Raw genomic sequence first — 27,582 nt, forward strand, 5'->3', positions numbered from 1 at the left:
TTTTATTCATCACAGTCACTGTCTGATAAAATATTATCATCAGCTCCATTTTATTGATTATTACGCATATCAAAGTAGAAAGGTCAAGTAATTTGTACAAACTGACAGAATTAGTGATAGCATTTAGATTTTTTTAGAGAACTTTTATTTAATAAATATAAATTTTGACAGCACAACTTTTGGATTATAGCAGTTCTTCCCCCATAACCACCCTCCCACCTGCAAACCATCCCATCTCTGACACTCTCTCCCATCCCATTCTTGATTAAGATTCATTTTCAATTAGCTTTGTATACAGAAGATCAACTTAGTGTATACCAAGTAGAGATTTCAACAGTTTGCACCCACACAGACACACAAAGTATAAATTACTGTTTGAAGACTATTTTTACCGTTAATTCTCATAGTACAACACATTAAGGACAGAGATCCTACCTGGGGAGTAAGTGCACAGTGACTCCTGTTGTTGATTTAACAATTGGCACTTTTATTTATGATGTCAGTAATCACCCGAGACTCTTGTCATGAGCTGCCAAGGCTATGGAAGCCTCTTGAGTTCACAAACTCCGACCTTATTTAGACAAAGTCATAATCAAAGTGGAAGTTCTCTCTTCCCTTCAGAGAAAGGTACCTCCTTCTTTGATGGCCCATTCTTTCCACTGGGATCTCAGCATTTATATTTAAACAAATCTATCTGATTCTGGAGTGTTGGGTCTTTTCCTCTACAGTGGTCAAGAGTGTGGCACTGTAGTTCTCCTGCCTGGGGCCAGATGTCATCTTTAATTAAGTTATTTTTTGTGCCTTTTTCATCCTTAGTAAGTTGGAGATACAGTAACACTGACTGACCTCTTTGGGATGTCATCAGTAGTAAATAAAATAATATAGAAATAAATAAAATAACATAGAAAAGTCAGAATAGTGCTTGGCACAAAATAAGTGGCTCAAAATGATCATTATTCTTTCCAATGTTGACAAAAGAGCTAACCCTGTTGTGGTTAATAAACTGATAAATTCATACTTTGTCTTTTCTTGTAATATTGTCTACTCATGAACTCCAGGTCCTAACTTTTCTAGTAATTTTGAATGTACATAAAGTTTGGTTGTAGAAATAAATTTTGCTTTGGGAAGGAATGAACTATAATTCAATATCTGGTCAGTTTAACACACATTTAAAAATATCTAATAAATACTATGACTCATTTAGAAAGTGGAAAATATGAACTTTCTATTTTCATTTCCCCCAAAGAAACTGCTAATCAGCACAATCATTTTTAAATGTCACCCTGCTGTGTTCTTTTGAAAACCTAAATGCTCAGGTAAAAAAAAAAAAAAAAAAACTGTTACCATTTTACTGCTTTCCTTACTTTTTCTCTTACCCTCTGTCTTTCTTTGGGATTCGGTTTGGTTTTGCAAAAATATGGTATAAAAATAGTTGTTTTGTCAAATAATTTAGCACAATGGAAAGGATTTGTGAACAAATTATGTGTTTGAGATTGTAAGAAGAGACCATTGAGAAACTAGTGATTAACTTAGTAATGAAAGGCAGAGTTCTGAAACTGGAGATATTGCCTGCATTGGGTACTTGTTCTTTGAGCTGTTGGGTGATTGTGGGATATTTAAAAGTCATATATCCTGGAAAGGGACATAGAGATAGGACACTTTCTCTGCACTAGTGAGAATTATTCAGCAGAATTCAAATAAGCAAAATTGACTAAGAAACATGACATTCTCAAATCAAAACAGCACTTATTTTTCTGGAATGTTAATGTCAAAATTTACAAATTCATTCTTACATTTTCTTTTCTTTTTTTTTTTTTTTAATTTTTTGACAGGCAGAGTGGACAGTGAGAGAGAGAGACAGAGAGAAAGGTCTTCCTTTTTGCCATTGGTTCACCCTCCAATGGCTGCTGCGGCCGGCGCACCGCGCTGATCCGATGGCAGGAGCCAGGTACTTATCCTGGTCTCCAGTGGGGTGCAGGACCCAAGGACTTGGGCCATCCTCCACTGCACTCCCTGGCCACAGCAGAGAGCTGGCCTGGAAGAGGGGCAACCGGGACAGAATCCGGCGCCCCGACCGGGACTAGAACCTGGTGTGCTGGCGGTGCTAGGTGGAGGATTAGCCTAGTGAGCCGCGGCGCTGGCCTCATTCTTACATTTTCAATGGAATAATCATCTCTGTCTCAAGAATCTGTTCTAATTTAAACAAACAAACAAAAACAAACAAACAAAAAAACACTCTAGGAGTGGCCCTGTGGCACAGTGGGTTAAAGCCCTGGCCTGAAGCACAGGTATCCCATATGGGTGCTGGTTCTAGTCCTGGCTGATCCTCTTCTGATCCAGCTCTCTGCTATGGCCTGGGAAAGCAGTAGAAGATGGCCCAAGTCCTTGGGCCCCTGTATCCATGTGGGAGACCCGAAAGAAGCTCCTGGCTCCTTGCTTCAGATAAGTGCATCTATGGCAGTTGTGGCCATCTGGGGAGTGAACCAGCTGATGGAAGACCTCCCTCTCTCTGTCTCTACCTCTCTCTTTCAAATAAATAAAATAAATCTTAAAAAAAAAAAAAACTCTAAAAAGATAATTGTAGGCACATAATATTCCAATATCCTGGATTTTCTGCTGCAATTCTATTTTGGATTAGATGATGAGTTCTAAAATTTTATGAAGATTTAACTGAGACATTATCTTATAACAAAAAATGGAAATAATATAATGCCTCCCAAAAGGAATAATAGTGGATGGAAGGAGGGTTTTGGAGTGTTCAGTCATCTTATGTCTGATTGTGCCACTGTTAATTATGTAGGAGGTCATTCTTGGTTTTTTCTTAATGCCCCTCATAAAATCCTTTTCACGTATCTTTCACAAGTCAGCTCCTAACTCCTTGGGAGGAAGGTCTTTCTTGTGGGAAAATGTTCATTTCACCACATAAAAATTAAAAATCTGTACCCTATTTATTCAATGGAAAATTAAAATACTAATTATAAACTTGCTATAACTTAGAAGAACAGATTTGATACTACATTAAACAAAATAGACATACACTTGTAAATAAAAAGAGTTGCATTACAGTGATTGAATTCTGGGTACTTTTAGCCTCTAAAATTTTTCCTAATGCTGTTTTTACAGTTTCATCAACAAATACCAGTGGGTGATTATTTATCTTTTTGAAGGGTAATAATTTGTCTCAGGAATATAATTTCACTCTCCAATTTTCAGGTGAGATATTTTATCATCTAAAACTCAACCACCTGACCCACCAAGTTTTTTTTACATTTTATTTAGGTAAAAATATTTGGTACCTGGGACACTGAATTGCTGGATATTTTGACTGATATTACTCTTTGTGGAATTAGAATCTAACCTTTAGGGGCTTACAAAGAGGTTATGTGTAAAGAAAACAACATACGTCTGGATGCTAATAAGCTAGAATATTGTCCCGTAGAAATTTTGGTAAACTGCTTCTAATGCTTATTTATCAGGAATGGTGGAATCACCAAAATAATAAAGCTAAATATATTAAAGATCACAATAAGAAAACACATACTTTTATTTTTCTATTGAAAAACAGCCAAATAGACAAAGTGACATATCTTTATTGATCCCAGAATTATAAATTTAAATTATCAAATAGAATAAGAAATTTTTTATCACAGATGAATCATATGATAACTATACAGAAAAACATCAATATGCATATTCCTCAATTAAAACACATTAAGTCTAAATGCCAAGGGAAAAAACAAACACTTCTACTTATCTGTATAATCTGGTCACTTTAATTTTATAAGAGCCCCATAGATAGTATTACTAAATTTATATTTATAAATATAGATTAGTACATAAACTTTATTGCCTCTTGTTAGAGTGTACTGATCTGATCATGGGGGAATCATCTAATTTGTCTTAGATTATGTTGGGAGTCTCAGAACTTTCCTTAGTGCTGTCTTTATCTCTTTATTACGGAGGCTGTAGATGAGAGGGTTGAAGAGTGGGGTCACCATAGCATAGAGGAGAGTTGCAACTTTTTGCATCCCAGCAGAATGTCCGAGTCCTGGGCTCACATACATGACCATCAAAGAACCATAAAACAGAGATACCACAGCCAAATGAGACCCACAGGTGGAGAAAGCCTTATGTCTCCCAGTGGCTGAAGGCATACGCAACACAGCGATTAAGACAAGAGTGTAAGACCCAAGAATAAAGAAGAAGTTACCAAAGATAACCAATGAGCTTAGAGTGTAGCAAAGCAGTTGCGTTTTTGGGGCAGAGGCACATGCCAATGCAAATAGTGGCCCTGGGTCACACACAACATGATCAATAATGTTGGGGCCACAGAAGGGCAGCTGGGAGATGAGAACAATGGGGATCAGGAACCAAACAAATCCACAAACCCAGCAGATAATGACCAGTTTAGTACAGAGATGTAGAGTCATGGTATTAGGATAGTGCAAGGGGCGACAGATAGCAAGGAACCTGTCAAAGGCCATGACAGTCAAAAGAAAGCATTCAGATGTACCCAAAGAGAAAAAGAAGTAAAATTGGAGAAAACATCCAGGGAAGGAGATTCTTTTTTTTTCTGAGAGAAAGTTGTTCAACATCTTGGGCACTGTAGAAGAGACATACCACATTTCCAAAAAGGAGAAATTCCTCAGGAACACGTACATGGGGGTGTGGAGTCTCTGGTCACACCATAGGGCACAAACAATGGCCCCATTCCCTGTTATGGTCAGAGCATATATTGTTGTGAAGAGTGAGAAGAGGAGGATCTGAATCTTCAACTCACAAGAGAAACCTTGTAGTATAAATTCTCTTACAAAAGCAATGCTGGAACCTGGTTCAGAGACATTCATTGAGACATCACCTACAAGCTCAAGAAGCAGAGGGTTATCAGTTAGCACTAGCTTAAAGAGGTAATTCTCAGATAGGAAGATAATATGATTTACTCTTTCTTGGCTGTATACTTTGAGTTTTGGGTATAGTGAATAGATTGCTACACACAAGCAAATTTTACATGTTTCTAAATCTTTCCCTTACTATGAAGCCATGATAGAACTGAACAAAGTTAAACTCATTTTGCAAGCTTGCTATCTGAGAAAAGGTGTGATCTATGATATTTTATATTTAGCTTCTAACACAAAGTTTATACTTAATAAATGCATTACTATCTTATTCTAAATCCAACTGATAACTACAACAGATCCAGAAAAAAACCCATTTAATATGATTATTTATAGCTGAGTTAAAATAGTACTCAACATTACTTAAATATGCAAAAGAACTGAACATATTTTGCAGTAAGTTGGCAGTAAAGTCTTTAAATCGCTTAATTTCTATTTCTGTTAGTTTGAGCAGTTCTATAATTCAGTTTTATAATGTTACTTACCAACACTGCCTTTTGTAATGCTGTAGAGTCTTCTGTAGAAGACAATAGCTTTAAATTTTTGTCTAACCTTTCACCTTAATTCTACAGGCTGATACAGTCACTATCATACATATATATGTATATATATACATATGTATACATATATATATTCTGTTTCATATTGGTTTAGTCAATATGTACAAAAATTTTTCAAAAAAAATCTAGGCATGAACATGTAGATTTTAAGGGTTTCTCATAAATTTTAGAATTAATTTCCCTAATATGCTTGTGCAAAATTAAAAAAATGCCAAATGGCAGAAGTCAAAATACTTTCTTTGTCATAGGCAAACTTGACTCAGATGAAAGAAAAGACATCAAGATGTAAGATACCTGGAAAAATTTTGTTTTGGTAATATGCAAGGAGGTCAAAAGTTTACACTTTGGGTACAAACACAAAACTTTGGAAAGAATATTTTCTTCTGACCTGATCTCCACATCAGTGCTCTGGGATATCTTTTAGTATAGTTAGGTGGGAGCTGTTTTTGTGTATCTCTTAAAAATGCTCTAAACCGGAAGCATTGCTAAATTGACATTAAGAAATTATGGAAAGAGGCAGAGGTGTCATGTTACTCAGCAGCGCTCAGAAGCTACACCTCTTACAGTTCTGACATGAACCAAATCTCCAATGACCTTGTTTTATAAAGACTGTCCTGGCTCTTGCTAGACAGCTTTATTGCTGCACAGAAAGTTAAGAATGCACTTTCTTTATCTCCTGTTCTCCTGGGATGTGGTCTCTGTAGCATTAGGAAAGTTCACCTCTTCTAAGCCAACAGATCTTTAGAAAGTTGATGATGACGTATTCTCTGAAGATTCAGTAAAGAGTAGTGACAACTTTTCAAATGCACCATTATTTACAAACAGCTTGCCTAATGAAATGTGAATTCAATAAAAACTTCCTGGATGCTCAATCTGAGAAAAAAATAACAAAGTACAAACAAAAGTTCTCACATGAATCTGAGGGCAGTCCAGATGTCATCATTCATTTTCTGGAGCAAAGTAAGGAAAATATTGACATATAGATTTGCTAGGATGTTCAATAAAAGCAGATAGAAATTAGAAACAACTTCTGGAAGCATAACATGGAATATTTCTTTACATATGAGAGGAAAGTGTAAGACATTTAATTGACAAGCATTGCAGGGGCCGGTGCTGTGGCGTAGCAGGTAATGCCGCAGCCTGCAGTGTTGGCATCCCATATGGGCGCTGGTTCAGACCTGGCTGCTCCACTACTGATCCAGCTCTCTGCTATAGCCTGGGAAAAAAGTAGAAGATGGCCCAAGTCCTTGGGCCCCTACACCTATATGGGAGATCCAGAAGAAGCTCCTGGCTCCTGGCTTCAGATTGGTGTAGCTCCGGCCATTAAAGCCAACTGGGGAGTGAACCAGCGGATGGAAGACCTCTCTTTCCCTCTGCCTCTCTGTGTAACTCTTCAAATAAATAAATAAACCTTTAAAAAAATTGACAAGCATTTCAGAGGAACCTGTGGCTTCTCAATATGAGAGAAGTGTCTGCTTTCATTGTCTCTTCAGTTTCACTCTATGGCATTTGGGTGGTCTAAATGGTATGACTCAAATATCCATGTTCATAAGTAGCATTCATGAAGCACACATCCTAGCAACATAGGTCTCTAGGCCACAGACTGCTTAAACAAAACCAAACCAAACCGAAACAAAACAAAACAAAACATCCCCTTAAAAAGACAGACTAAGGAGGAAAAATAGTATTTAGATTTTTATTGTCTCTTAGTTGTTAACGATTTTTAGTCCTTAGAAACTCTGAGAATATAGGTTTGGTTTTGTTATTGCCTGCTCAAAAATCATCACTGGTTTCATTATTCACACAATAAAGCTCAAATTCTCAAACTCCCCCTCAATTCACTTCCAATGACTTAGTCTTTCAGCCGCTAGGTTGGACAGTATTTCTCTCTCTCTCTGGTGGTTTCTCATGTTCTCTTGTTTGTGGTTATTCTCTCTACCTGAACTTCCTCTCGCCTTCATCCTCTAAAACTTATGCCTGTTCTTCAAGATATTCTAGTTCAAATAACATTTTTCCATAATCCTTTCCTTTAAGCCCTTAACCAAAGTATGTTTTCTTTGCCTTTATTTTATAATTTTTGTCCTTTATATGATATTAATAGCAAGCTGCTTTATATTATGTTTATCTTTATTTATGTCTTTCCTCTTCAATATTGTAATCTCTTTGAAGGCAAAAAGAGTTATCCAATTTTTTTGTGTTAATATAGGTGCTAGAAATATATTGCATTTATTGGAAGTACTTGTTGAGTACTTACGTTCTTATTACATCAGTTTTTTATTTGTAAAAGCCACACTTGCTGAACCAAAGTGATAAAAAATCTCCCAGGCACATGATAATTCAATATTGCACTATATTTAAAGGTATTAAAAAAATTCAGGGGTTGGCGCTGTGGCATAGTGGGCTAAGCCTCTGCCTGTGGCACCAGCATACTATATGAGTGCCAATTCTAGTTACAACTATTCCTTTTCCAATCCAGCACTTTGCTGTGGGCTGGGAAAACAGTGGAAGGTGACTCAAGTGCTTGGGCCCCTCCACCCATGCAGGAGACTTGGAAGAAGCTCCTGGCTCCAGCTCTGGCCAATGCAGCCATTTGGGTATGAACCAGAGGATGGAAGATTCTCTCTCTCTGTGACTCTACCTTTCAAATAAATAAATAAAATATTTTTTAAAAAGTAAAAGCTCTCATGACTTTAGTTATATTTAGAAAAAAAGAAATTCAGAGTGTGGGAGACATCTGTGTGGGTTAAAGCTCCTTCTGAGAAACTTCTTAGAAAGCTCTTGAAGATATGGCTTGAAACAACAGTGATACTCAAAGGGTGATCATACATGATAAACATAGAATATAAGAGTAAACATTTAGAAGTTCTTGTGGAAGAATAGTTTTATGTGTGTTAAATGTAATTAGAAAATGGGAGTATATAAGTGGACTAATATAGTATTTGTCTTTCTGAGGTAGGCTTATTTCACTTAGCACAGTGTTTTCTAGGTATATCCATGTTGCTGCAAACATCAGAATTTCCTTTTTATTAAGGCTGGATACCATTTCATTGCATATATACACATACATGCATATATACATACATGTCATAATTCCTTCTTCAACAAACGGTGTGGGGAAAACTGGGTCTCTGTGTGCAGAAGTTTGAAACTAGACCCCTACCTTACACCTTACACCTTACAAACTAGATCAAAGACCAAAATCTACAACCCAATACCATCAAATTACTATTTTAGAACATTGGGGAAACTCTGTAAGACATTGGCACAGGCAAAGACTTCTTGGAAAAGACCCTAGAAGCATAGGCAATCAAAGTGAAAACTGACAAATGGGATTACATCAAGCTGAGAAGCTTCTACACTGCAAAAGAAACCTTCAGCAAAGTGAAGAGGCAACCAACAGAATGGGAGAAAAATATTTGCAAAGTATGCAACTGACACAGTTAATAATCAGAATCTATAAAGAACTCAAGAAATTCAACAACAAAACAGACAATCCAGTTAAGAAATGGGCAAGAATTTTAACAATCATTTTTCAAGAGAGGAAATTCAAATGGCCAACAGACACTTGAGAAAATGCCCAGGATTGCTAGCCATCACAGAAATGCAAATCAAAACCACAATGAGTTTTTGCCTCACTACAGTTAGAATGGCTCTCATTCAGAAACCAACAAATGACAAATGCTGGTGAGGATGTGGGGGAAAAGGTACCCTGAAACACTGTTGGTGGGAACATAAACTGGTGCAGCCACTGTGGAAGACAGTATGGAGATACCTCAGGAATCTGAATACAGACCTACCATATGATCCAGCCATTCCACTCCTGGGAATTTACCCAAGGGAAATCAAATCAGCATATGAAAGAGCTATCTATACCCCCATGTTCATTGCAGCACCATCACAACAGCTAAGATACAGAATCAACCCAGATATCCATCAACTATTGACTGGATAAAGAAATTGTGGTATATGTGCACTATGAAGTACTTTTCAGCTGTAAAAAAATGAAATCCTGTCTTTTGCAAAAAAATGGCACAACTAGAAACCATTATACTTAGTGTAATAAAACAGTCCCCCAAAAGACTACTACTGTATGTTTTCCCTGATCCAGGGTGACTAATAGAGGACCTAAAATGCAGTGTATTGGAGTGAAATGGAAATTCTGAGATTTGATGCTTGTTACAGCCCTTGTCTCTTCTGCTCTGGAACAGTGTTTTTTTTTTTTTCATATTATTTGTTGAAGTCTCTTACTTAGTATAGGGTTAACTATATGATCATTAAGTAAATTGAAAATAGATCTTTATAAAAATTAAGAGTAGGAGTGTGAGAGGCAGGAGGAAGGAGGTTTGGAGCATGGGCAGGAGGGACAGCAGGGTGGAAGCCATCACTATGTTCCTAAATAAGTATATATGAAATACATGAAATTTCTATAACTAAATAAAATTTTTTAAAAAAAAGAAAGAGAAGAGAAATCACACCTAAAATATCCTATGTAATAGTAGCAAAATAAATTTTATCTTTCATTTGGGAAGCTCACTTCCTTCATAGTTCAACCACTTTCTCCTTGAAAGGTATATTTAATTTGTGCAAGAATAGACTATTTCTTTTTTTAAAGACCAAAAGAATTATTTGGTCCGGCTTTCAGCATTCTTTCTTTTTTTCAGGATGCTGGGTCATGGACCATTTCTGAAGTCACCGCTTGTGGTGCGGTCTGGGAGCCAGCTGGAGACACGAGGAGTTAACCTGTCCATGATCAAGCATGACAAATGCCTCTCCTCCTGTTGTTCAGATGGATGATCCTCAGCACTTACAGGCTAGTTTGTCCGCATTCCTGCTTCCTAATAAATTAGCTGCACCAAAGTCCTGGCATCAAGGACCCCCAAAAAGACATGGAGAACAAATACTTTTAAATCACTTTACAAAGGCATTTATCACTGACGGTTGAATTTGTTTCCTTTCACTGTAGTGAGATCAGCATTGCAAATTATTCATTTATGACCCCAATAAGAAGTTTATATACATTTGACCAATATAAAAACTGAGGTCAGAATGGGTGAAAGACAGCTTTTCCATCTGAGACCACGATTGAGTCATTGTGAAAGAGGATGTGTGAAACGAGACCACTGGAATCTTCAGCCACAAGTGAGTTCTGAGGCAGAACAGGTTTGGGAAAATGTACATGTGTTGACTGAGGAGCTGGAGATTAAAACTATCCATGCTCCTGCACCTGCATGGGAGACCAGGAGGAAGCACCTGGCTCCTGGCTTTGGATCAGCATAGCTCCAGCCTTAGCGGCCATTTAGGGGGTGAACCAACGGAAGGAAGACCTTTCTCTCTGTCTCTATATCTCACTGTCTAACTCTGTCAAATAAAAAAAAAACTATCCACGCTGTGTATCTTTTAGAGGGCCTTCGGTGTCACTAAGGGTATATAAAACCCAGCTTGAGGGTTAATTATCTAAAATACTCTGCACACATATACGTGTGAGTACATACATATGCACACACACACCAAAGCAAAACAAAACCAAACACAAATGCAGTAAGTATAAATGTAGGAACAATATTCTCTACGACCCAAGGGAAACTGAAGTGAAAGTTGTGAAAGGGATTTGCTGAAGGTACTGAGATGACTTCCAGCGTGGGGCTCTGAGTTTTTAAAACTCTGAAAAAGAACATGATAACACGAATTCATCATCATTCCTAAGCAATTAACATCTATTGAGTGCTTTCTGCATGCTGGGGTTTATTTTAGGAACTTGCATATCCATCATCTCATGAAAACCTCATACTAACTGTTCTGTGGAGTAGGAATAGTCATTCCAACTTTTTAAAAAAGATTTATTTATTTACTTGAAAGAGTTACACAGAGAGAGACGAAGAGGCAGAGAGAAATAGGTCTTCCATGCCCTGGTTCACTCCTCAATTGGCTGCAACAGCTGGAGCTTTGTATATCCAAAGCCAGGAGCCAGGAGCCTCCTCTGGGCCTTCCCATGTGGGTGCAGGGGCCCAAGGACTTGAGCCATCTTCCACTGCTTTCCCAGGCCATAGCAGAGAGCTGGATAGGAAGTGGAGCAGCTGGGACTCAAACCAGTGCCCATATGGGATGCCAGCACCACAGGTGGTGGCTCTACCAACTATGCCACAGCACCAGCCTTTCATTCCAATTTTACAGTCAAAATTGAGATGCTCTGAATTAAACAAGTGATTAATAGAAGAATTAAGGCTCATAAAGAGCTTCTGATTCAAGATCTCATATCTTTTCAATGAGATCACACTGAGATCGAAAATCTAATTGCAGAAGTGCAAGGTTTTCCCCCTCTGTGTCACAGAGCACACAGGTCTAGCTCTGCGGTGGCTGAAATATCCCCTACACTAGTCCTCTTCTTACTCCACAGCTCCAGGGAGAATTAGGTGTTTATTTCTTTGTTTTCCTATAACTTTGTGTACATTTAATGATTAAAGCATTTATTTCATTTTATGATATCTGCCTATCTCCCCCACAAAACTGTCTGGCGAGGGAAGAGATCATGTCTGAATTATCTTCTTAGACCAACAATAAGACAAGTGTCTAACTTAGAGCGGGCATTCAGGAAGCATTTATTGAATGAATGACTGTACAAATGTGAAAATAACAGAGTGGCTATTTCACACTCTGTTAAACTAGATTATTCCACATCTCTCCTGGACCTCCTGCCAGAGACTTTGACAGGCACTTTAAACTTCTCCAGAGCCTTCCAAAAGCATTTTTCATTTCCTTATTCCTGAGACTGTAAATCAGGGGGCAGAAGGGAGGAATAAGCATTGCATAGAGCAAGGTCATGATCTTTGGCATCAGGGTTGAGTGGCTGGAACCAGGTCTCACGTGCATTACCATAATGGTACCATAGAATAGCAGCACCACAGCCAAGTGGGATCCACAGGTATAAAAGGCCTTGGGCCGACTGGATGCCGAGGGCAACCATAGAGCAACAAGTAGAACCAACGCATAAGATATGAGATGGAAAAGAAGCTAAGGAGGACAATGAGAGATCTTAGGAGCTGGTGAGCTTGGACATAGGAGCGGTAGCACACGAAAGGGTCAGCAGTGGACCTGAATCACATACAAAATGGTCAATACATTAGGGCCACTGAAAGGCAACTGGGAGATGAGAGTAACAGGCACCAGATACCAGAGAAAGCCACACACCCAACAGGAAATCACTAGGTTGAAACAGTGTTGTCCAGTCATAACTGTGGCATAATGCAGAGGATGACAGATGGCAAAGTACCGATCAAACGCCATAGCTGCAAGAAAGAAGCGCTCAGTGGACCCCATGGAGAAGAGAAAATATAACTGGAGGAAGTAGCCAGTGAAAAAATGGTCTTGGTTTCTGAAAGGAAGCTGACCAGTGTGTTTGGGACAGTGGAGTTGACATACCAGATCCCTAGGAATGCAGAATTCCCCAGGAGGATGTACATGGGGTGTGGAGATGCTGGTCCCAACACACAGCACAGATAATGGCTCTGTTTCCTGTGAGAGTCAGGAGGTAGATGATGCAGAAGAGCAAAAACAGGATGACCTGAATCTCTCTGTTACAGGGGAAACCCAGAAAGATGGATTCACTCACTGACTCAGAACGGGATCTGACCCAGAGACGTCCATGTAGCTGTGAATTGCCCTGCAATGAGACATTTTATCATGAGACCCAATTCAAATAACTGAGCATAACATACATGACCCTTCATGATCTAGTCTTTTATTCTTTAACCTCCTCTCTTTTATTTTTTAACCTCGTCTCTTTTCCTGTATCCTCTTGACTCCTGTGCCTTACTAAGAAAAGAACAGCTTCATTTCTTTTTTTAATGATTTACTTTTATTTATTTGAAAGACACAGAGAGAGGTCTTCCATCTGCCTGTTTACTCCCCAGATGGCTGCAATGGCTGGAGCTGCACCAATCTGAAGCCAGGAGCCAGGAGCTTCTTCCAGGTCTCCCAGGTGGGTGCAGGAGCCACAGCTCTGGCCCCAGAACAGCTTCTTGTCTTATTTTGTCTTGTCTTCCTTCCTTCCTTCCTTCCTTCCTTCCTTCCTTCCTTCCTTCCTTCCTTCCTTCCTTCCTTCCTTCGACAGGCAGACTTAGAGAGAGAGAGAGACAGAGAGAAAGGTCTTCCTTCTGTTGGTTCACCCCCTAAATGGTTGCTACGGCCGGTGCGCTGCAGCCGGCACACCATACCAATCCGAAGTCAGGAGCCAGGTGCTTTCTCCTGGTCTCCCATGCGTGTGCAGGGCCCAAGTACTTGGTCTATCCTCCACTGCCTTCCTGGACCGCAACAGAGAGCTGACTGAAAGAGGAGCAACCGGGACAGAATCGGGCGCCCCAACCGGGACTAGAAGCTGGGGTGCCGGTGCCGCAGGTGGAGGATTAGCCAAGTGAGCCACGGCACCAGCCAGAATAGCTTCTTTTCTAACAATTCATACCCAAGATAGCTGTTAATTCTTTCTAACTTCTCTGTCATTCTCCATCCATTCTTTTCTCTTTCCCTTCTTTCCACCTAGTTATTCACTCTCTTTTGGGCCTGGGTAACTTGTTCTTAGAGTTTACACCGTTCATTAATTTCTTCCCTCATGAAGCATTCTTGGACTCTAACCATTGCTAATTCTTTGTTCTGCCGTACATCCAATGATGTATGTACTTGTGAACTTATTATAGCTATGCTTTATCATAACTCATAACTGGATCATTTGTCAAACTAGAAATGAGAAGTAACATTCTACAAGCTACAGATTTTTCTGTAATAAATAAGATTTACATTTTATAGTTTGCATTACAGATATTTTGAGTCTTAATTTACATACAAGACTGTAAAACTCTGAGAATAGAGCTCAAGTGTTAATCATCTTTGTTTTTTTTCCAGTGTTTAATGCATTATCTTGTAAACAATATGGCTTTATAATTGCTTGTTAAATAAATGCATCACTATTTATGCCTCCAATTGAGTCTTTTTTAAATTTTTTTATTTTTTGACAGGCAGAGTGGACAGTGAGAGAGAGAGAGACAGAGAGAAAGGTCTTCCTTTGCCGTTGGTTCACCCTCCAATGGCAGCCGCGGCCAGCGCAATGCGGCCGGCGCACCGCGCTGATCTGATGGCAGGAGCCAGGTACTTATCCTAGTCTCCCATGGGGTGCAGGGCCCAAGCACTTGGGCCATCCTCCACTGCACTCCCTGGCCACAGCAGAGAGCTGGCCTGGAAGAGGGGCAACCGGGACAGAACCTGGCGCCCCGACCGGGACTAGAACCTGGTGTGCCGGCGTCACAAGGCAGAGGATTAGCCTTTTGAGCCGCGGCGCTGGCCTCCAATTGAGTCTTGATTCAGGTAACTTTTCCCCTGGAATAGTTAATCACTTCATACATTTCATCATCATACCTGGAAGCCGTAAGTGGGGACAGATTAGAGCAAGTATGTCCAAAAAGAGGAGGTGCCTAATGTGGTGTGGCATTAAAGTAAATACACGCCCCTTTTCACCTGGGACTGTTCAGTGCTTTGCATCTCAGAAAGTACTTCAGGCTCAAGGAGATACAAATGGTCATTCACCCTGTATGAGATCCCGAGATGGACTCAGCCTGTGTTAAGAATGCGTGTGCACTGGTCTCCTTGGATTCTATTGAGATCCGCCCCTTTTAGTTATTCACAGAGTAACAGGAAAGGACCTCCATATGAATCATGAAAATACTGCTTAGACAGGGGAACAATGGTGAGGAAGTGCTCAGATTGGTTTTCCAGAACTGCGGGTGTCCTATGGAGCGCGATCATTCTAATCATCAGCTGAGGCCACTCTCTGGATGCACTGGCCGTGTGCCAATTCATAGCAAAGTCCTAGCGAGGGTCGCGGCTGCCCTGTTAACTTTATTTGCATCAGGAAAATTACTCTGTGATTCCAGCCCTTCGGACCTGGAAAGTTTCTCTGAGCCATTATGCTCTTCTCCATTTTGTTTTCTCTTTTGAGCAGTTGCTACTGAAAAGGGGGAAATATAATAGGAGAAGACTGACTGGATTTTTAAGAAGTTGGGGGTTGCTACTCCCATATAGACTGAGCTGATGACTTTCTGAAACATTTAGTGATCTGGTATCTGAAGATCACTCTGATGATGATATAGCAGCTTAGGGAATACAAAGACCTAAAGTAGTTTAATTTTACTTCCTCACTTAAGGTAAAGAAATTCTTCACCTTCCCCTAGGATCATTCAGACATTGGTGTTAAGAACCTTCGGTAATGTCAAGGAACTCGTTTTTTCCCTGCCAGTTGTTGCCTTGATCTGGCCAGGTTTTCTGCCTGCATCTGCTTCTCTCAACTTATGATATCATAGAGCCCAGTTTTACGAGATAAAACCATTAGTGTGATTTCCCCAGCTTTGGCTACTCAGTAGTCAGACAATTTTATATACATGTAAGTAAAAACAAAACATAGAGATCTCACATTCTTTAGCTTTAAAATGTGTTTATGAGACTCCCCCAGGACTGGCGCTGTGGCGTAGCGGGTTAAGCTGCTGCCTGCAGTGCCAGCATCTCATATAGATGCCAGTTGGAGTCCAGGGTGCTCTGCTTCCAATCCAGCTCTCTGCTATGGCCTCGGAAAGCAGTGGAAGACGGCCCAAGTGCTTGGGCCCCAAACCCACGTGGGAGACCCAAGAGAAACTCCTGGCTCCTGGCTCCTGGCTTTGGATTGGCTCAGTTCCAGCTGTTGTAGCCATCTGGGGAGTAAACCAGTGGATGGAAGACCTCTTTCTCTGTCTCTCTGCCTCTGCCTCTCTGTAACCCTGCCTTTCAAATAAATAAGTAAATCTTAAAAAAAAGAGACACCTCAAAACAAATTAATTTTCCTAATTATTTAACCTACTAGGACTTTCCAGGGTACAGTAATTTTTACTGTAGCTTTCATTTTCAGTTCTATGTTTCTTTGAAACTTTTTAAGTGTTTATAGATACAGGATCTAAAACAGATGCAGGGAAACAATGTTTTAAGGTCATTTGGCATTATCTGGTAAGAGTTATTGGTTATAAAAAAGAGTTATTGGTCATAACTGGACTCTTCTTATTTCAATAGAAAGCACACTTGAACTTAGATTTGTAAAAAACTATGCCAATTTATGTTTTAGAAAATAAATTCATTTTTACTTACCTCAATGACAAACATCAGTCCTCTTCAGGAACTGAAGCTCTAGTTACCTGGATTTTTTACTTCAAATCTTTCATGAGGAACAGCAACAACACCACCATCAAAAACAACAAGTCAGGATTGTCTTGCTAGAAAAAAAGGTAGAGAGATGATATGATTTCTCTATACCCGGGTGTTATATCTGGGGAGGAATCACAGACCAAAGTCAATTGTGTCCTTTTTTCTCATTCTCAGTCTGAAAAATATGGATTTCTGGGACCTTCACTGAGAAACGAACCCTCTTTTGTACAATTAACTGTGCAATATCTGCCAATGGTCTCTTCTGAGGAGCTGGCTGGAAGACCGATGTAAATGAGACTTTTGGAGTAGTCTCCAATTTCTAGCTTGCAAGAAAGGATTCAAATACCACCTATTTTCAAATGTTGGATAGAAATGAAGGGTGTACCGAAGAGTTTGGTATTCTCTGTCTTTTCTTGCTCAGTGTTTTCCAATATCTGATCCCTTGAGTTTAAAAAGATAGATTTTTCATCTCAGAATGCCTTTGGGCAGGTCAGTCTTTCAGGCTTGCATCTGCCTTTACTTTCCGTGATTAAATTTCTTGGGGAAAGGACCCAGGAAAAATGAAAAGTGGGCATGAAGAATATACATGTGGTTTTTGTCTTTTGAACTCAAAGCCAATTATTTTGTCCTTTATGGAAATAAGATTTCTCTAGGGAAAGCTGACAACCATACAACTAGTCTCCAGACAGAGGTGGAAAATGAAGAAAACAACCAAAATATATTTGCCTTTTGTAAAGAAGAAAACAGTAGAAGCTTAAAAGTTACTGGAGTTTTTTTATGGTACATCAAAAAAATTCCATTATATTTTTAGTTTTATAACCCAGTGGTCCACTGTTATTAAGTCAATATTTATTAACATGGTTTCTCTCTTAAGGCTATTTTGTTTCCAACAAATTCTTCTCAGCTTGTATGTGTATGTGTATGTGTATGTGTATGTGTATGTGTATGTGCATACACACTCTAAGCTATTTTTTTTTAATGAGCTCTGGCCCAAATAGTCATATTGCAAAAATGCCTCCTCTGACATGTTTCCTAAATAGCTTTTCCAGATTTCATCATCTGAATTAATTTTTTGTTTTTTGTTGGTTTTTACTTTATTTGAAATATCATCTTGTTGAATTGAGATGAAATTTAGTGTACTTTTCTTACACTATTAATTTGCTTTCCCTAAGTATAAATTAGAATTGAAGATTTTGCCTTTCCATGTAAGCTCCTGATTCTCTGTTTGACTTGAGATCCTTATTTCACTTTCTTTTTTTTTTTTTTAAGATTTTTTTATTTACTTGAAAGTCAGAGTTACACACAAAGAGGAGAGTCAAAGAGAGAGAGAAAGAGAGAGAGAGAGGTCTTCCATCCACTGGTTCACTCCCCAACTGGCCACAACGGCTGAAACTGCACCCATCTGAAGCCAGGAGCCAGGAGCTTCTTCCGGGTCTCCCATGTGGCTGCGGGGGCCCAAGGACCTGGGCCATCTTCTACTGCTTTCCCAGGCCACAACAGAGAGCTGGATCGGAAGAGGAGCAGCCAGGATTTGAACCGGTGCCCATATGGGATGCTGGCACTGTAGGTGGTGGCTTTACCTACTAGGCCACAGTGCTGGCCCCATCACTTTCTTTTAATGTAACTCACTTAATTTGAAATGTATGAGTTGTACTTAAGTAATCATTGTGAGTTAGCACTTACTGGCATTCCAGATGTTTATCAGATCATAGGGAGTCTAATTAACCCATTGTCTGTGAATTTCTTAAAGTCCATATAAGTCATGTGATGCTGATTAATACAAAAATTTCCCATGAATTTTTAAAATAGCATATGATTAATTAATACTGATGATAATAGAAAGAACAAAAATATCTTTTTTTAGGAGTGAGGTTTGCAATAATTTTAGGCAATATATCCAATTACTTTCTTATTATTTTAAAGTTTTATTTATTCATTTGAAAGGTAGAGTGACAGAGAAAGAGGGGAGATGAGAGAGGCAGGGAGGGAGGGATGGATGGGGAAAGAAAGAGAGAGAGAGGAAAAGAGGGAGAGACAGGAAGAGGAGGAATATTCCATTCATTGGTTCTCTCCCCAAATGCTTGCATGCCCACAAAAGCCTAGGGTGGGACACACCAAATCTAGGAGCCAGGAACTCCATCCAGGCTTCTCACATGGATAAAAGGAATCCAAGTATTTGGGCCATTATCTTCTGCTTTCTAAGCAAATTATCAGGAAGCTGAATCAAAAGCAGAGGCAGGATTATGTGGGCATACCAGGTGGTGGCTTAACCAGTTGTGCAATTTGGACAATGCTATATAACAAATAATTTCCAAATCTTGGTGATTTATAACAAAAATTATTTCTCATTCACAAGATTGTGAATCAGCTAAGATGACTTTTCAGGCTGTAAGACAGTGTTAGGTCTATTCCATAATTATTATTATTTCAGGACCAGACTGAAGAAGCTAACTCCTAGCTGGGATAGATCCATTCACATGGAAAATGGTAGTATTACAAAATAACAAGACACATCACACTTTTAAACCTTCTGTTTAGACATCCACTTTTTTTTTTCTATTGACACGGCTAGCCTTAACATCATTAGAGAAAAAACGTGTATACTTGTCCCCCAAAAGGGAAGAGAAGGAATATTTGATGAGTCCTAAAATCTACCATGTTGCACAACTCTACTTCAATAATGTTTATATTTTTGTGGCAAAGATGCTTTTTTGGTACTTTTAAAAAGTTTATTCAAGACAAGAGCCTAGGTTGATTACTGATGCCATAAACAAGAGTGCCAATTTGTTAAGTCAACAACAGGAGTCACTGTGCACTTACTCCTTATGTAGGATCTTTGTCCTTAGTGTGCTGTACATTGAGATTTAATGCTATAACTAGTACTCAAACAGTATTTTTCACTTTATGTTTCTGTGTGGGTGCAAACTGTTGAAATCTTTACTTAATGTATGCTAAACTGATCTTCTGTATATAAAGAGAATCGAAAATGAATCTTGATGTGAATGGAAGAGGAGAGGGAGTGGGAAAGGGGAGGGTTGCGGGAGGGAGGGACGTTATGGGGGGGAAGCCATTGTACTCCATAAGCTGTACTTTGGAAATTTATATTCATTAAATAAAAGTTTTAAAAAAAATTCATGCATTTCATATATACAAATTTGAGAACACAGTGGTTCTTCCCACCCTACCCTGCCCCCTGCCTGCACACTCACCCTTGTTTTTCCTCCTTCTCCTATTCCCATTCCTATTTTTTTCAAAGATCTATTTTTCAGTTAACTTCATAGGTCTATACTAAGTAAAGAGTTCAACAAATAGTATGAAGGAAAAACAAACAACACTGTTCTTCAGCAGTAGAAACAAGGGCTGCTCAAAATCTCATTTCAAAGTGTCTATTTCATTCCTATAGATTACCTTTTAGGTGCTAGACTACTTAGCACAGAACAGGGGGGACATGTGGTATTTGTCTTTTGAATCCATTTTGTTGAAAATGACAAGATTTCATTTTTTTACTGCTGTGTAGTAGTACATAGTGTATGTACCATAATTTCATTATCCAGTCAATAGTTGATGGACATATGGGTTGATACCACCATATCTTAGCTATTGTGAATTGAGCTGCAATAAGCTCACAGATCACTCTTTTATATGCTGGTTTCTTTTTGTTTGGGTAAATTCCCAGGAGTAGGATGGCTGGATCCTATGGTAGGTCTATATGCAGATTTCTGAAGTTTCTCCATACTGTCTGCCCCAGTGGCGTCCCAGTTTACATTCCCAACAACAGTGGGTTAGGGCACCTTTTTCTCCACAGCCTTTACAGCATTTCTTGTTTGTTGACTTCTTTATGAGAGTCATTCTAACTGAGGTGTGGTGTAACCTCACTGTGGTTTTGATTTGCATTTCTCTGATGGCTAGTGACCCTGAGCATTTTTTCCTGTGTCTGTTGGCCATTTGTAGTTCCTCCTTGATGTCAGATCTGCCCTGAGCCCACACTTTTTTCTGAGCATGTATCACTCCAACTTTTCCCATAGGTGTGGATGCTTTAGAATGTCATAGTCTTTAACATTTAGCTCTCAAAGAATAAAAAAGGAAGAGTGAAATGAAATTTTGGGAGAAAGGATGCCAGCCCTTTAAAGCCCCTGCAAGTTCCTTCCACTGGAGAAAGAGGGACTTGCAAAAGTGGAAGGAGATCCCAAAATGAACATGCTTATCTTTGCACATATATGGTCAGTATCAGCACATGTCCTCAATATTTGGAGGAGAAGGTCCATTTTGCCTACCCCACTCCAGCAAGCTGTGTGCTAGCTGATCCAGGAACACACACAAAGCTGTTTGCCACATTCTGGGGGTTAGGAAATGGTAGCTGCTCTGCGCTAATAGTTGAAATTGACTGAAATTAACCACAATTTATCATCCAAGCCTTACCCTAGAATTTGCAGGCCTTCTAGAATTCCATAAAATAGTTATAATGTATCTATCTATTTTACCAGTGAAATTGCTGTCTAGTTAAGAAAACAGATTCTTGGTGCCAGCATTGTAGTGTAGTGGGTATAGCCACTGCTTGCACATCCTATATGGGTGCTGGTTCAAGTCCCAGCTGCTCTACTTCCAATCCAGCTCCCTGCTAATGAGCCTGGAAAAGCAGCAGAAGATGGCTCAAGTGTTTGGGCCTCTGCAACCCACAAGGGAGACCTGATGAAGCTTCTGGCTGCTAGCTTTGGCCTGGCCCAACCCCAGTCCCTTTGTGGCCATATGGGTTGTGAAACCAGCAGGTGGAGTATCACTCTGTCTCTCTTTCTCTGTAACTCTACTTTCTAATAAATAAATAAATCTTAAAAGAAAAACATTTTCAGAATCCTCCCCAGTACTATCTACTCTTGTCATCAACATAGACTTTTCTAGTTTTTTCCAGCTATCCTGAAGACCTATAGTACATGCTACAGGTCAGAAACTGAGTCTTCAAGAAAGACAAGTTTTAAAACTTCCATGGAAAGAACTGTACTGCCTATTGTTATATGTTCACATCACAAGGAATAGACATATGGCTTTCCAGCATAATTGGACATGGTTTCATTGAGTAAACAATTCATGAAGGGTTATAACAGAAAACTCAGACAGGATTTTGACAGAGAGTATTTTTTTAAACTTTTATTTAATAAATATAAATTTCCAAAGTACAGCTTATGGATTACAATGCCCCCCCATAACTTCCCTCCCACCTGCAACCCTCCCATCTCCCAATCCCTCTCCCATTCCATTCGCATCAAGATTAATTTCAATTATCTTTATATACAGAGGATCAATTTAGTGTATATTAAGTAAAGATTTCAACAGTTTGCACCCACACAGAAACATAAAGTGTAAAATACTGTTTCAGTACTAGTTATAGCATTAATTCACATTGAACAACACATTAAGGACAGAGATCCTACATGAGGAGTAAGTTCACAGTGTAGTATTTTTTGAAAGCAGATTGGTGGTCCAAACTTTAGTGGTTCTAAAAAAGAAATGTAATTGTGTTTGTTTAAAAATACTGTTCATTTTGAAGGGTGTATGCTTTTATTGTTTGCTTTTAATCTTCCAGTTTTGATAGGCATATACAGAAGTCTTTTTCTTCTTCACTTTCTGTCTCCAGCTCTTAACTTAGTAGGTTATGTAACAGGACAACGGTTGCACTGCATACATTGAAACAATGCCTACAAAGCCTTCCCAAAACTTGGTTTGCTCCCACTCCACGGCCTGCAGGACCCCAGGTTTACATGGAGTAAGGAAAATTACTATCTGGTAAGTCAAAGACATTAGAAAACGTGGAGGATATTGAGGAAAGAGGAATTTGTTCACATTTAAAGTTAATGCAGCAAGATTAAATGTATACAAAATTTTTGATTTTAGTTTCCTAGCCTCTGAATACACAGATAATAAAAATAAAGAGAGCTCCTCCAAAATTATGGACATTACTGAATATGCAACCAGACTACCTATGTGACTTTCAGGCAGTAGTTACTTTTCTGATCTTAATGATTGAATGTAATTTGCTCATTGTACAGCAAAGAGATTTGCAAGGATTTGCAAAGATTTTGCACTTCTTCTTGGACATACACATTTAAGGCAAATAAATTAAAATGCAATGACTTAAAAAAGTTTTGTGATGTACAATGTTTTTAAAGGCTATGAATATTTATGATACTTTCTTAGCCATTTAAGAATAACTATCCAAAAATTGCAAATAAGGCCAAGCTTTGCATGTGTAATCTTTTGATCTAATGTAAAGCATTGCTTAGTAGGCCCACATAAGGGTCATCTAACTCTAGATGGATGTAATTTTGTTCAATTTGTTATTTAAGCATATTACTATTTAATATTTAGAAGACATTGTACAATTATGTATAGTTAGAAGTTATAGAAAATTATAAAATCATATAAATGTTTTTTACTGTGTTAACAAAGATAATCCCAAAGATTAAAACTGCATTGACCTTTAAAAATTAAATTGATTAAATCTAACTTAAAAATTTTATTCTAGTGTTATTTTTGTGCTCTGATTATATAAAATCATTTTTGTGCTCTCTTTAGAATGGGTTTTATTATCCTGCTGTCCCTGATTAATGAATTAACACAATTTGACATGTAATCAGCATATATTTGTTTGAGAAATATGGTACATGGTATTTAGAATTTATGACAGGCCGGCGCCGCGGCTCACTAGGCTAATCCTCCGCCTAGCGGTGCTGGCACACCGGGTTCTAGTCCCGGTAGGGGCACCGGATTCTGTCCCGGTTGCCCCTCTTCCAGGCCAGCCCTCTGCTGTGGCCAGGGAGTGCAGTGGAGGATGGCCCAGGTGCTTGGGCCCTGCACCCCATGGGAGACCAGGAAAAGCACCTGGCTCCTGGCTCCTGCCATCGGATCAGCGCAGTGCGCCGGCCGCGGCGGCCATTGGAGGGTGAACCAATGGCAAAGGAAGACCTTTCTCTCTGTCTCTCTCTCTCACTGTCCACTCTGCCTGTCAAAAAAAAAAAAAAGAATTTATGACAGGAAAAGTTTATAAAAATAAAAATATTTAGTTACGAATGATAACAGGCATATTTTCTAGACAATATCCATAAATAGGTGCCATGTAGCCCAAAGACTCAGATGCTGCTTCAAAGCACATTAACATCTTCATTGGTCATTATCCGAACCATGTTTCCATGGCAAAGCTTATGGATAAATACAAAGCTAGGCCTGGAGCTTGTTACCAGGAACAGACTGGAAAACAGGTGGCATACAGCAGATTGATAACTGACTCTAAGTAAGTGAACAGGGTGGACTGCTTTAACAAAGTTCTCTTTTCAGGGTCTGCAAACTCCCAGGTCTCCTTTCTAGCAAGGAAGGAGACATAGACAACTCAAACAACAGTCTAGGGAATCCCAGGGCTCATTAGGCTGAGCAGTGATAGAAGGTCCACAAAAACCTCAGACATTTCTAGAGCCCTGGGGACATAAGAGCTTTCTAATCCATACAGCCAGCCAGCCCTCAGCTAGAGTTTGGCTTAAAAGGAAGCAGGTAAGGCATGGACTGGAAAACCGTGGTGGCCATCTGAGGATTGCTCATTTTGCTGGCTGAGACTGTGAAGAGGTGACTGGTGGCCTGAATGGCAGGGTAACCTATTCCTTCCTTGAAACCACGTATCTCCTGATAAGCAATGATGTAAGTTTCTCATATAAGCTTATTCAAGGTTCTGAACACCTCCCTGCACCTCTTGCTATCTCTGACACCATGTTTATCCTTACTGTTCTTATTCCTTTTTTCGTTCCATTCTGGTATCAAGATACCATTGGAGTTTTGCTGTTCATATGCTGAAAAACAACCACAGAAAACTGAACTTCCTGTAGCATCAGCGATTTTTGGGGTTGGTGGTATCTTGAAAGGACTGGATAACATGGCCAAGTTCTATGTCACTGAAGGCGCTAGGTTCATGGCCGCGTTGTTTTAGGACTATGATTCTGCCTTAGCCCCCTTTAGATGCCATTCTTCATTTCTCCAATCATTTCAATTTCTTTTTGACCAAATCTTCTTCAATTCTACTAAATTCAATTTAAAATATAGTATTTCAAACAAGATGAAAAATCATGCTCTTCTCAATAGGAAATACCATCGTGGGTATCATCTCCCTCCAACAGCACCCACTTCTTGGTATTTCAGGAGAAATTAGAAAACATGGATACCTACAGAAGGAGGTATCTACGTAGCAAACATCTTTCCATTGTTAGTGTGGTGAGGTTTCTTCCTCTAATAATGCCTAAGAGCTGAATAGAAACAAAAAATAAACAGATAAAACAGCAAAATGCAGCATGCTACAAGTTTTCTTTAAAAAATACAAATCCCACAAGGAAAACCTTGTTCCCTTCTTATGGTTTTACTCGTTACTAGAAAGACTAGAAATTAGCTTCTTAGCTGTCCACAAGTAGCCTTCACTATTGGAAAAGCTTGGTTTTACCCTTTTTTCTCCATACAGCAGGGTCCTTCCATATGAGTTTTTATTTCTTGTTAAACCCTGTCAATTTCTTTCACTTATTAAACTTAGAATACTTTTATTGATAGGATAGGAATTCAAACACTTGATAGGGGCTGACCTTAGTGCTTCCCCAGCACCTGCAGAGATTTGACAAATGAAATTGTGTTGCAATAGGAGGTGGTTTTGGCGATGGATTTTCCTTCACCCTGAGGTACACAGTGCTCTTTCCATTTTCACACGGTAGTAAGACATTTATTTTCTTACTGTAGTCAGAGACATGAGAAACGTAGATACTAGAAGATGCTGCTACCAAACATGACCATTTTATTAGTACTAAAAATGAGCTTCCCATTTGGTTGATGTTATATTTTCATATTATATGAAAGCAAAGTTTTTTAAGATTTTATTTATTTATTTGAGAGGTAGAGTTACAGACAGAGAGAGGGAGAGACAGAAAGTTCTTCGTCTGCTGGTTCACTCCCCAAATGGCTGCAACAGCTGGAACTGAGCCGATCTGAAGCCAGGAGCCAGGATCTTCTTTTGGGTCTCCCACATGGGTGCAGGGGCCCAAGCACTTGGGCCATCTTCTACTGCTTTCCCAGCCCGTTAACATAGAGCTGGATCAGAAGAGGAGCAGCCAGTAAACGAATTAGCACCTATATGCGGTGCCAGCACCACAGGTGGAGCCTGAGCCTACTATGCCACAGTGCTGGCCCCAATACATGCTTATCTTATCTGCATCTGTTCTATGGAAATAGTAAGTGAAAAATACACCTTTCAAATGTTCTTTTTTTCATACATTAGGAAGTATTGTAGCATTATCCATGTGCGATATTTTCCAAGACCCCATGTGGATGCCTGAAATTGTGGATTAGTACTGAATCTAGTATATGCTATTTTTCCTGTGCATGCATACATACAACTAGGATAGTTTACTTTACTAATTAGGCATAGTACATGGCTAATGATGATAGCTAACAATAAGCAAGAACAATCAATTGTGATATAATGTGATACAACTTATTTGAATGTAATCTCTATCTCTTAAACTATCTTATTTTCCTGCACTCACCCCTGTTTTTGTTCTGATGTGAGCTCCTACAATGCCTATGTGATGAGGTGCAGTGAGGTGAATGATGTAGGCATTGTGATGTAACATCAGGCAACTACAAAGAGTTTTTCTTGAACATGGGCACTGTGATACCATGATAAGCATTCTGATAGTGGAGTTGGTGCAATCTGATAGTGCAATGGCTGGGGCTAGGCCTGGCCGAAGCCAGGATCCTGGAGCTTCAGCTGAGTCTACCACACAGGTGCAGGGGCTCAAGGACTTGGGCCATCTTTCACAGTTTTCTCAGGTGCATTAGCAGGGAGTTGGATGGGAAGTGGAGCAGGTGGGGCTCAAACTGGCACTCATATGGGTTGTATATTGCAGGCAGCAGCTTAACTCGTTATGCCAATATGCTGGCCCCCACTGTGATTTTTATCAGACTTTTCCAAGTGTTTCCAAGATGATGTCTGAAATTAGATCAGAAAGTTTACTGAGAGCTCAATTCCCCATCAACTGGACATTTTATATAGGTGGAAAGAACAACAGAATGCCATTTCTTCATGGAAATGTGTAATCCTTGGTATATGCAATGAGCACTGAATAATTTCTAATATATCAGAGCTCAAGTTCATCGGATCTTAGAAAAAGATTTCTTGTCATAAAAGATTATTCTTTTTGAAATTCAGGTACTTTCCTTTGTTGCATATATAAATGCCTGACACCTTTTATGAATGAAAGATTTCAGACAACATTCTCTAATGACTTAGGAGAACTAAGTACAACATTTTACAAGTAACTGGTGACAGAAATGTTTAGATCTTATCTCATTTTGTATTTTATCTAAAGTGCTTCTAATTTATTAAAATAATAAATTAAGATCAGAAAACATAGAAATCCAGTTTCCTAGGTACAGTTTTATATTCTTTTTGCTACTTAACTTTGAATACATCTTGAAGCTTGATTATGTCAAGTAATTTTTAATTTTTCTTCATTTGATTGTACAGGGGATTTTCTCTGTCTTAGAAATTTCTGCCTAACATTACTCATCTCAAAATGCATGTGATGCTTTTATCTTTAGCTTTATTAAGATATAATGGACAGGGGCCGGCGCCGTGGCTCACCTGGTTAATCCTCCGCCTGTGGTGCTGGCATTCCATATGGACGCCGGGTTCTAATCCCTGTTGCTCCTCTTCCAGTCCAGCTCACTGCTGTGGCCTGGGAAGGCAGTGTAGGATGGCCCAAGTGCTTGGGCCCCTGCACCCACATGGGAGACCAGGAGGAAGCACCTGGCTCCTGGCTTTGGATTGGCGTAGCTCTGGCTGTTGTGGCCATTTAGGGGGTGAACCAACGGAAGGAAGACCTTTCTCTCTGTCTCTA

The 27,582-nt window shown here is 39.3% G+C and overlaps 1 protein-coding gene, 1 long non-coding RNA gene and 1 pseudogene across 3 annotated transcripts in view; 1 reads left to right on the top strand and 2 right to left on the bottom strand.

Moving 5' to 3' along the window:
- LOC127483792 (uncharacterized) overlaps positions 1-11,596 on the top strand; it is a 35,526-nt gene extending 23,930 nt beyond the window's left edge. The window contains exon 4 of one of the 2 annotated variants that reach the window (XR_007910462.2): positions 10,117-11,596. This is a non-coding gene — a long non-coding RNA (uncharacterized lncRNA). The remainder of the gene's footprint in view (positions 1-10,116) is intronic. The other variant, XR_007910463.2, reaches the window with a different exon arrangement.
- LOC103351227 (olfactory receptor 11H12-like) lies at positions 3,870-4,963 on the bottom strand. Its single transcript, XM_051822583.2, has one exon. It carries the CDS (start codon positions 4,845-4,847, stop codon positions 3,906-3,908), a length of 942 nt encoding a protein of 313 aa, XP_051678543.1. The 5' UTR covers positions 4,848-4,963; the 3' UTR covers positions 3,870-3,905.
- Positions 11,597-11,809: 213 nt separating the features above from the next.
- On the bottom strand, positions 11,810-19,905 carry LOC100347678 (olfactory receptor 11H4-like; annotated as a pseudogene).
- Positions 19,906-27,582: the final 7,677 nt, after the last annotated feature.

The sequence above is a fragment of the Oryctolagus cuniculus genome, chromosome 12 (assembly GCF_964237555.1).
Source record: "Oryctolagus cuniculus chromosome 12, mOryCun1.1, whole genome shotgun sequence".
NCBI lineage: Eukaryota > Metazoa > Chordata > Mammalia > Lagomorpha > Leporidae > Oryctolagus > Oryctolagus cuniculus.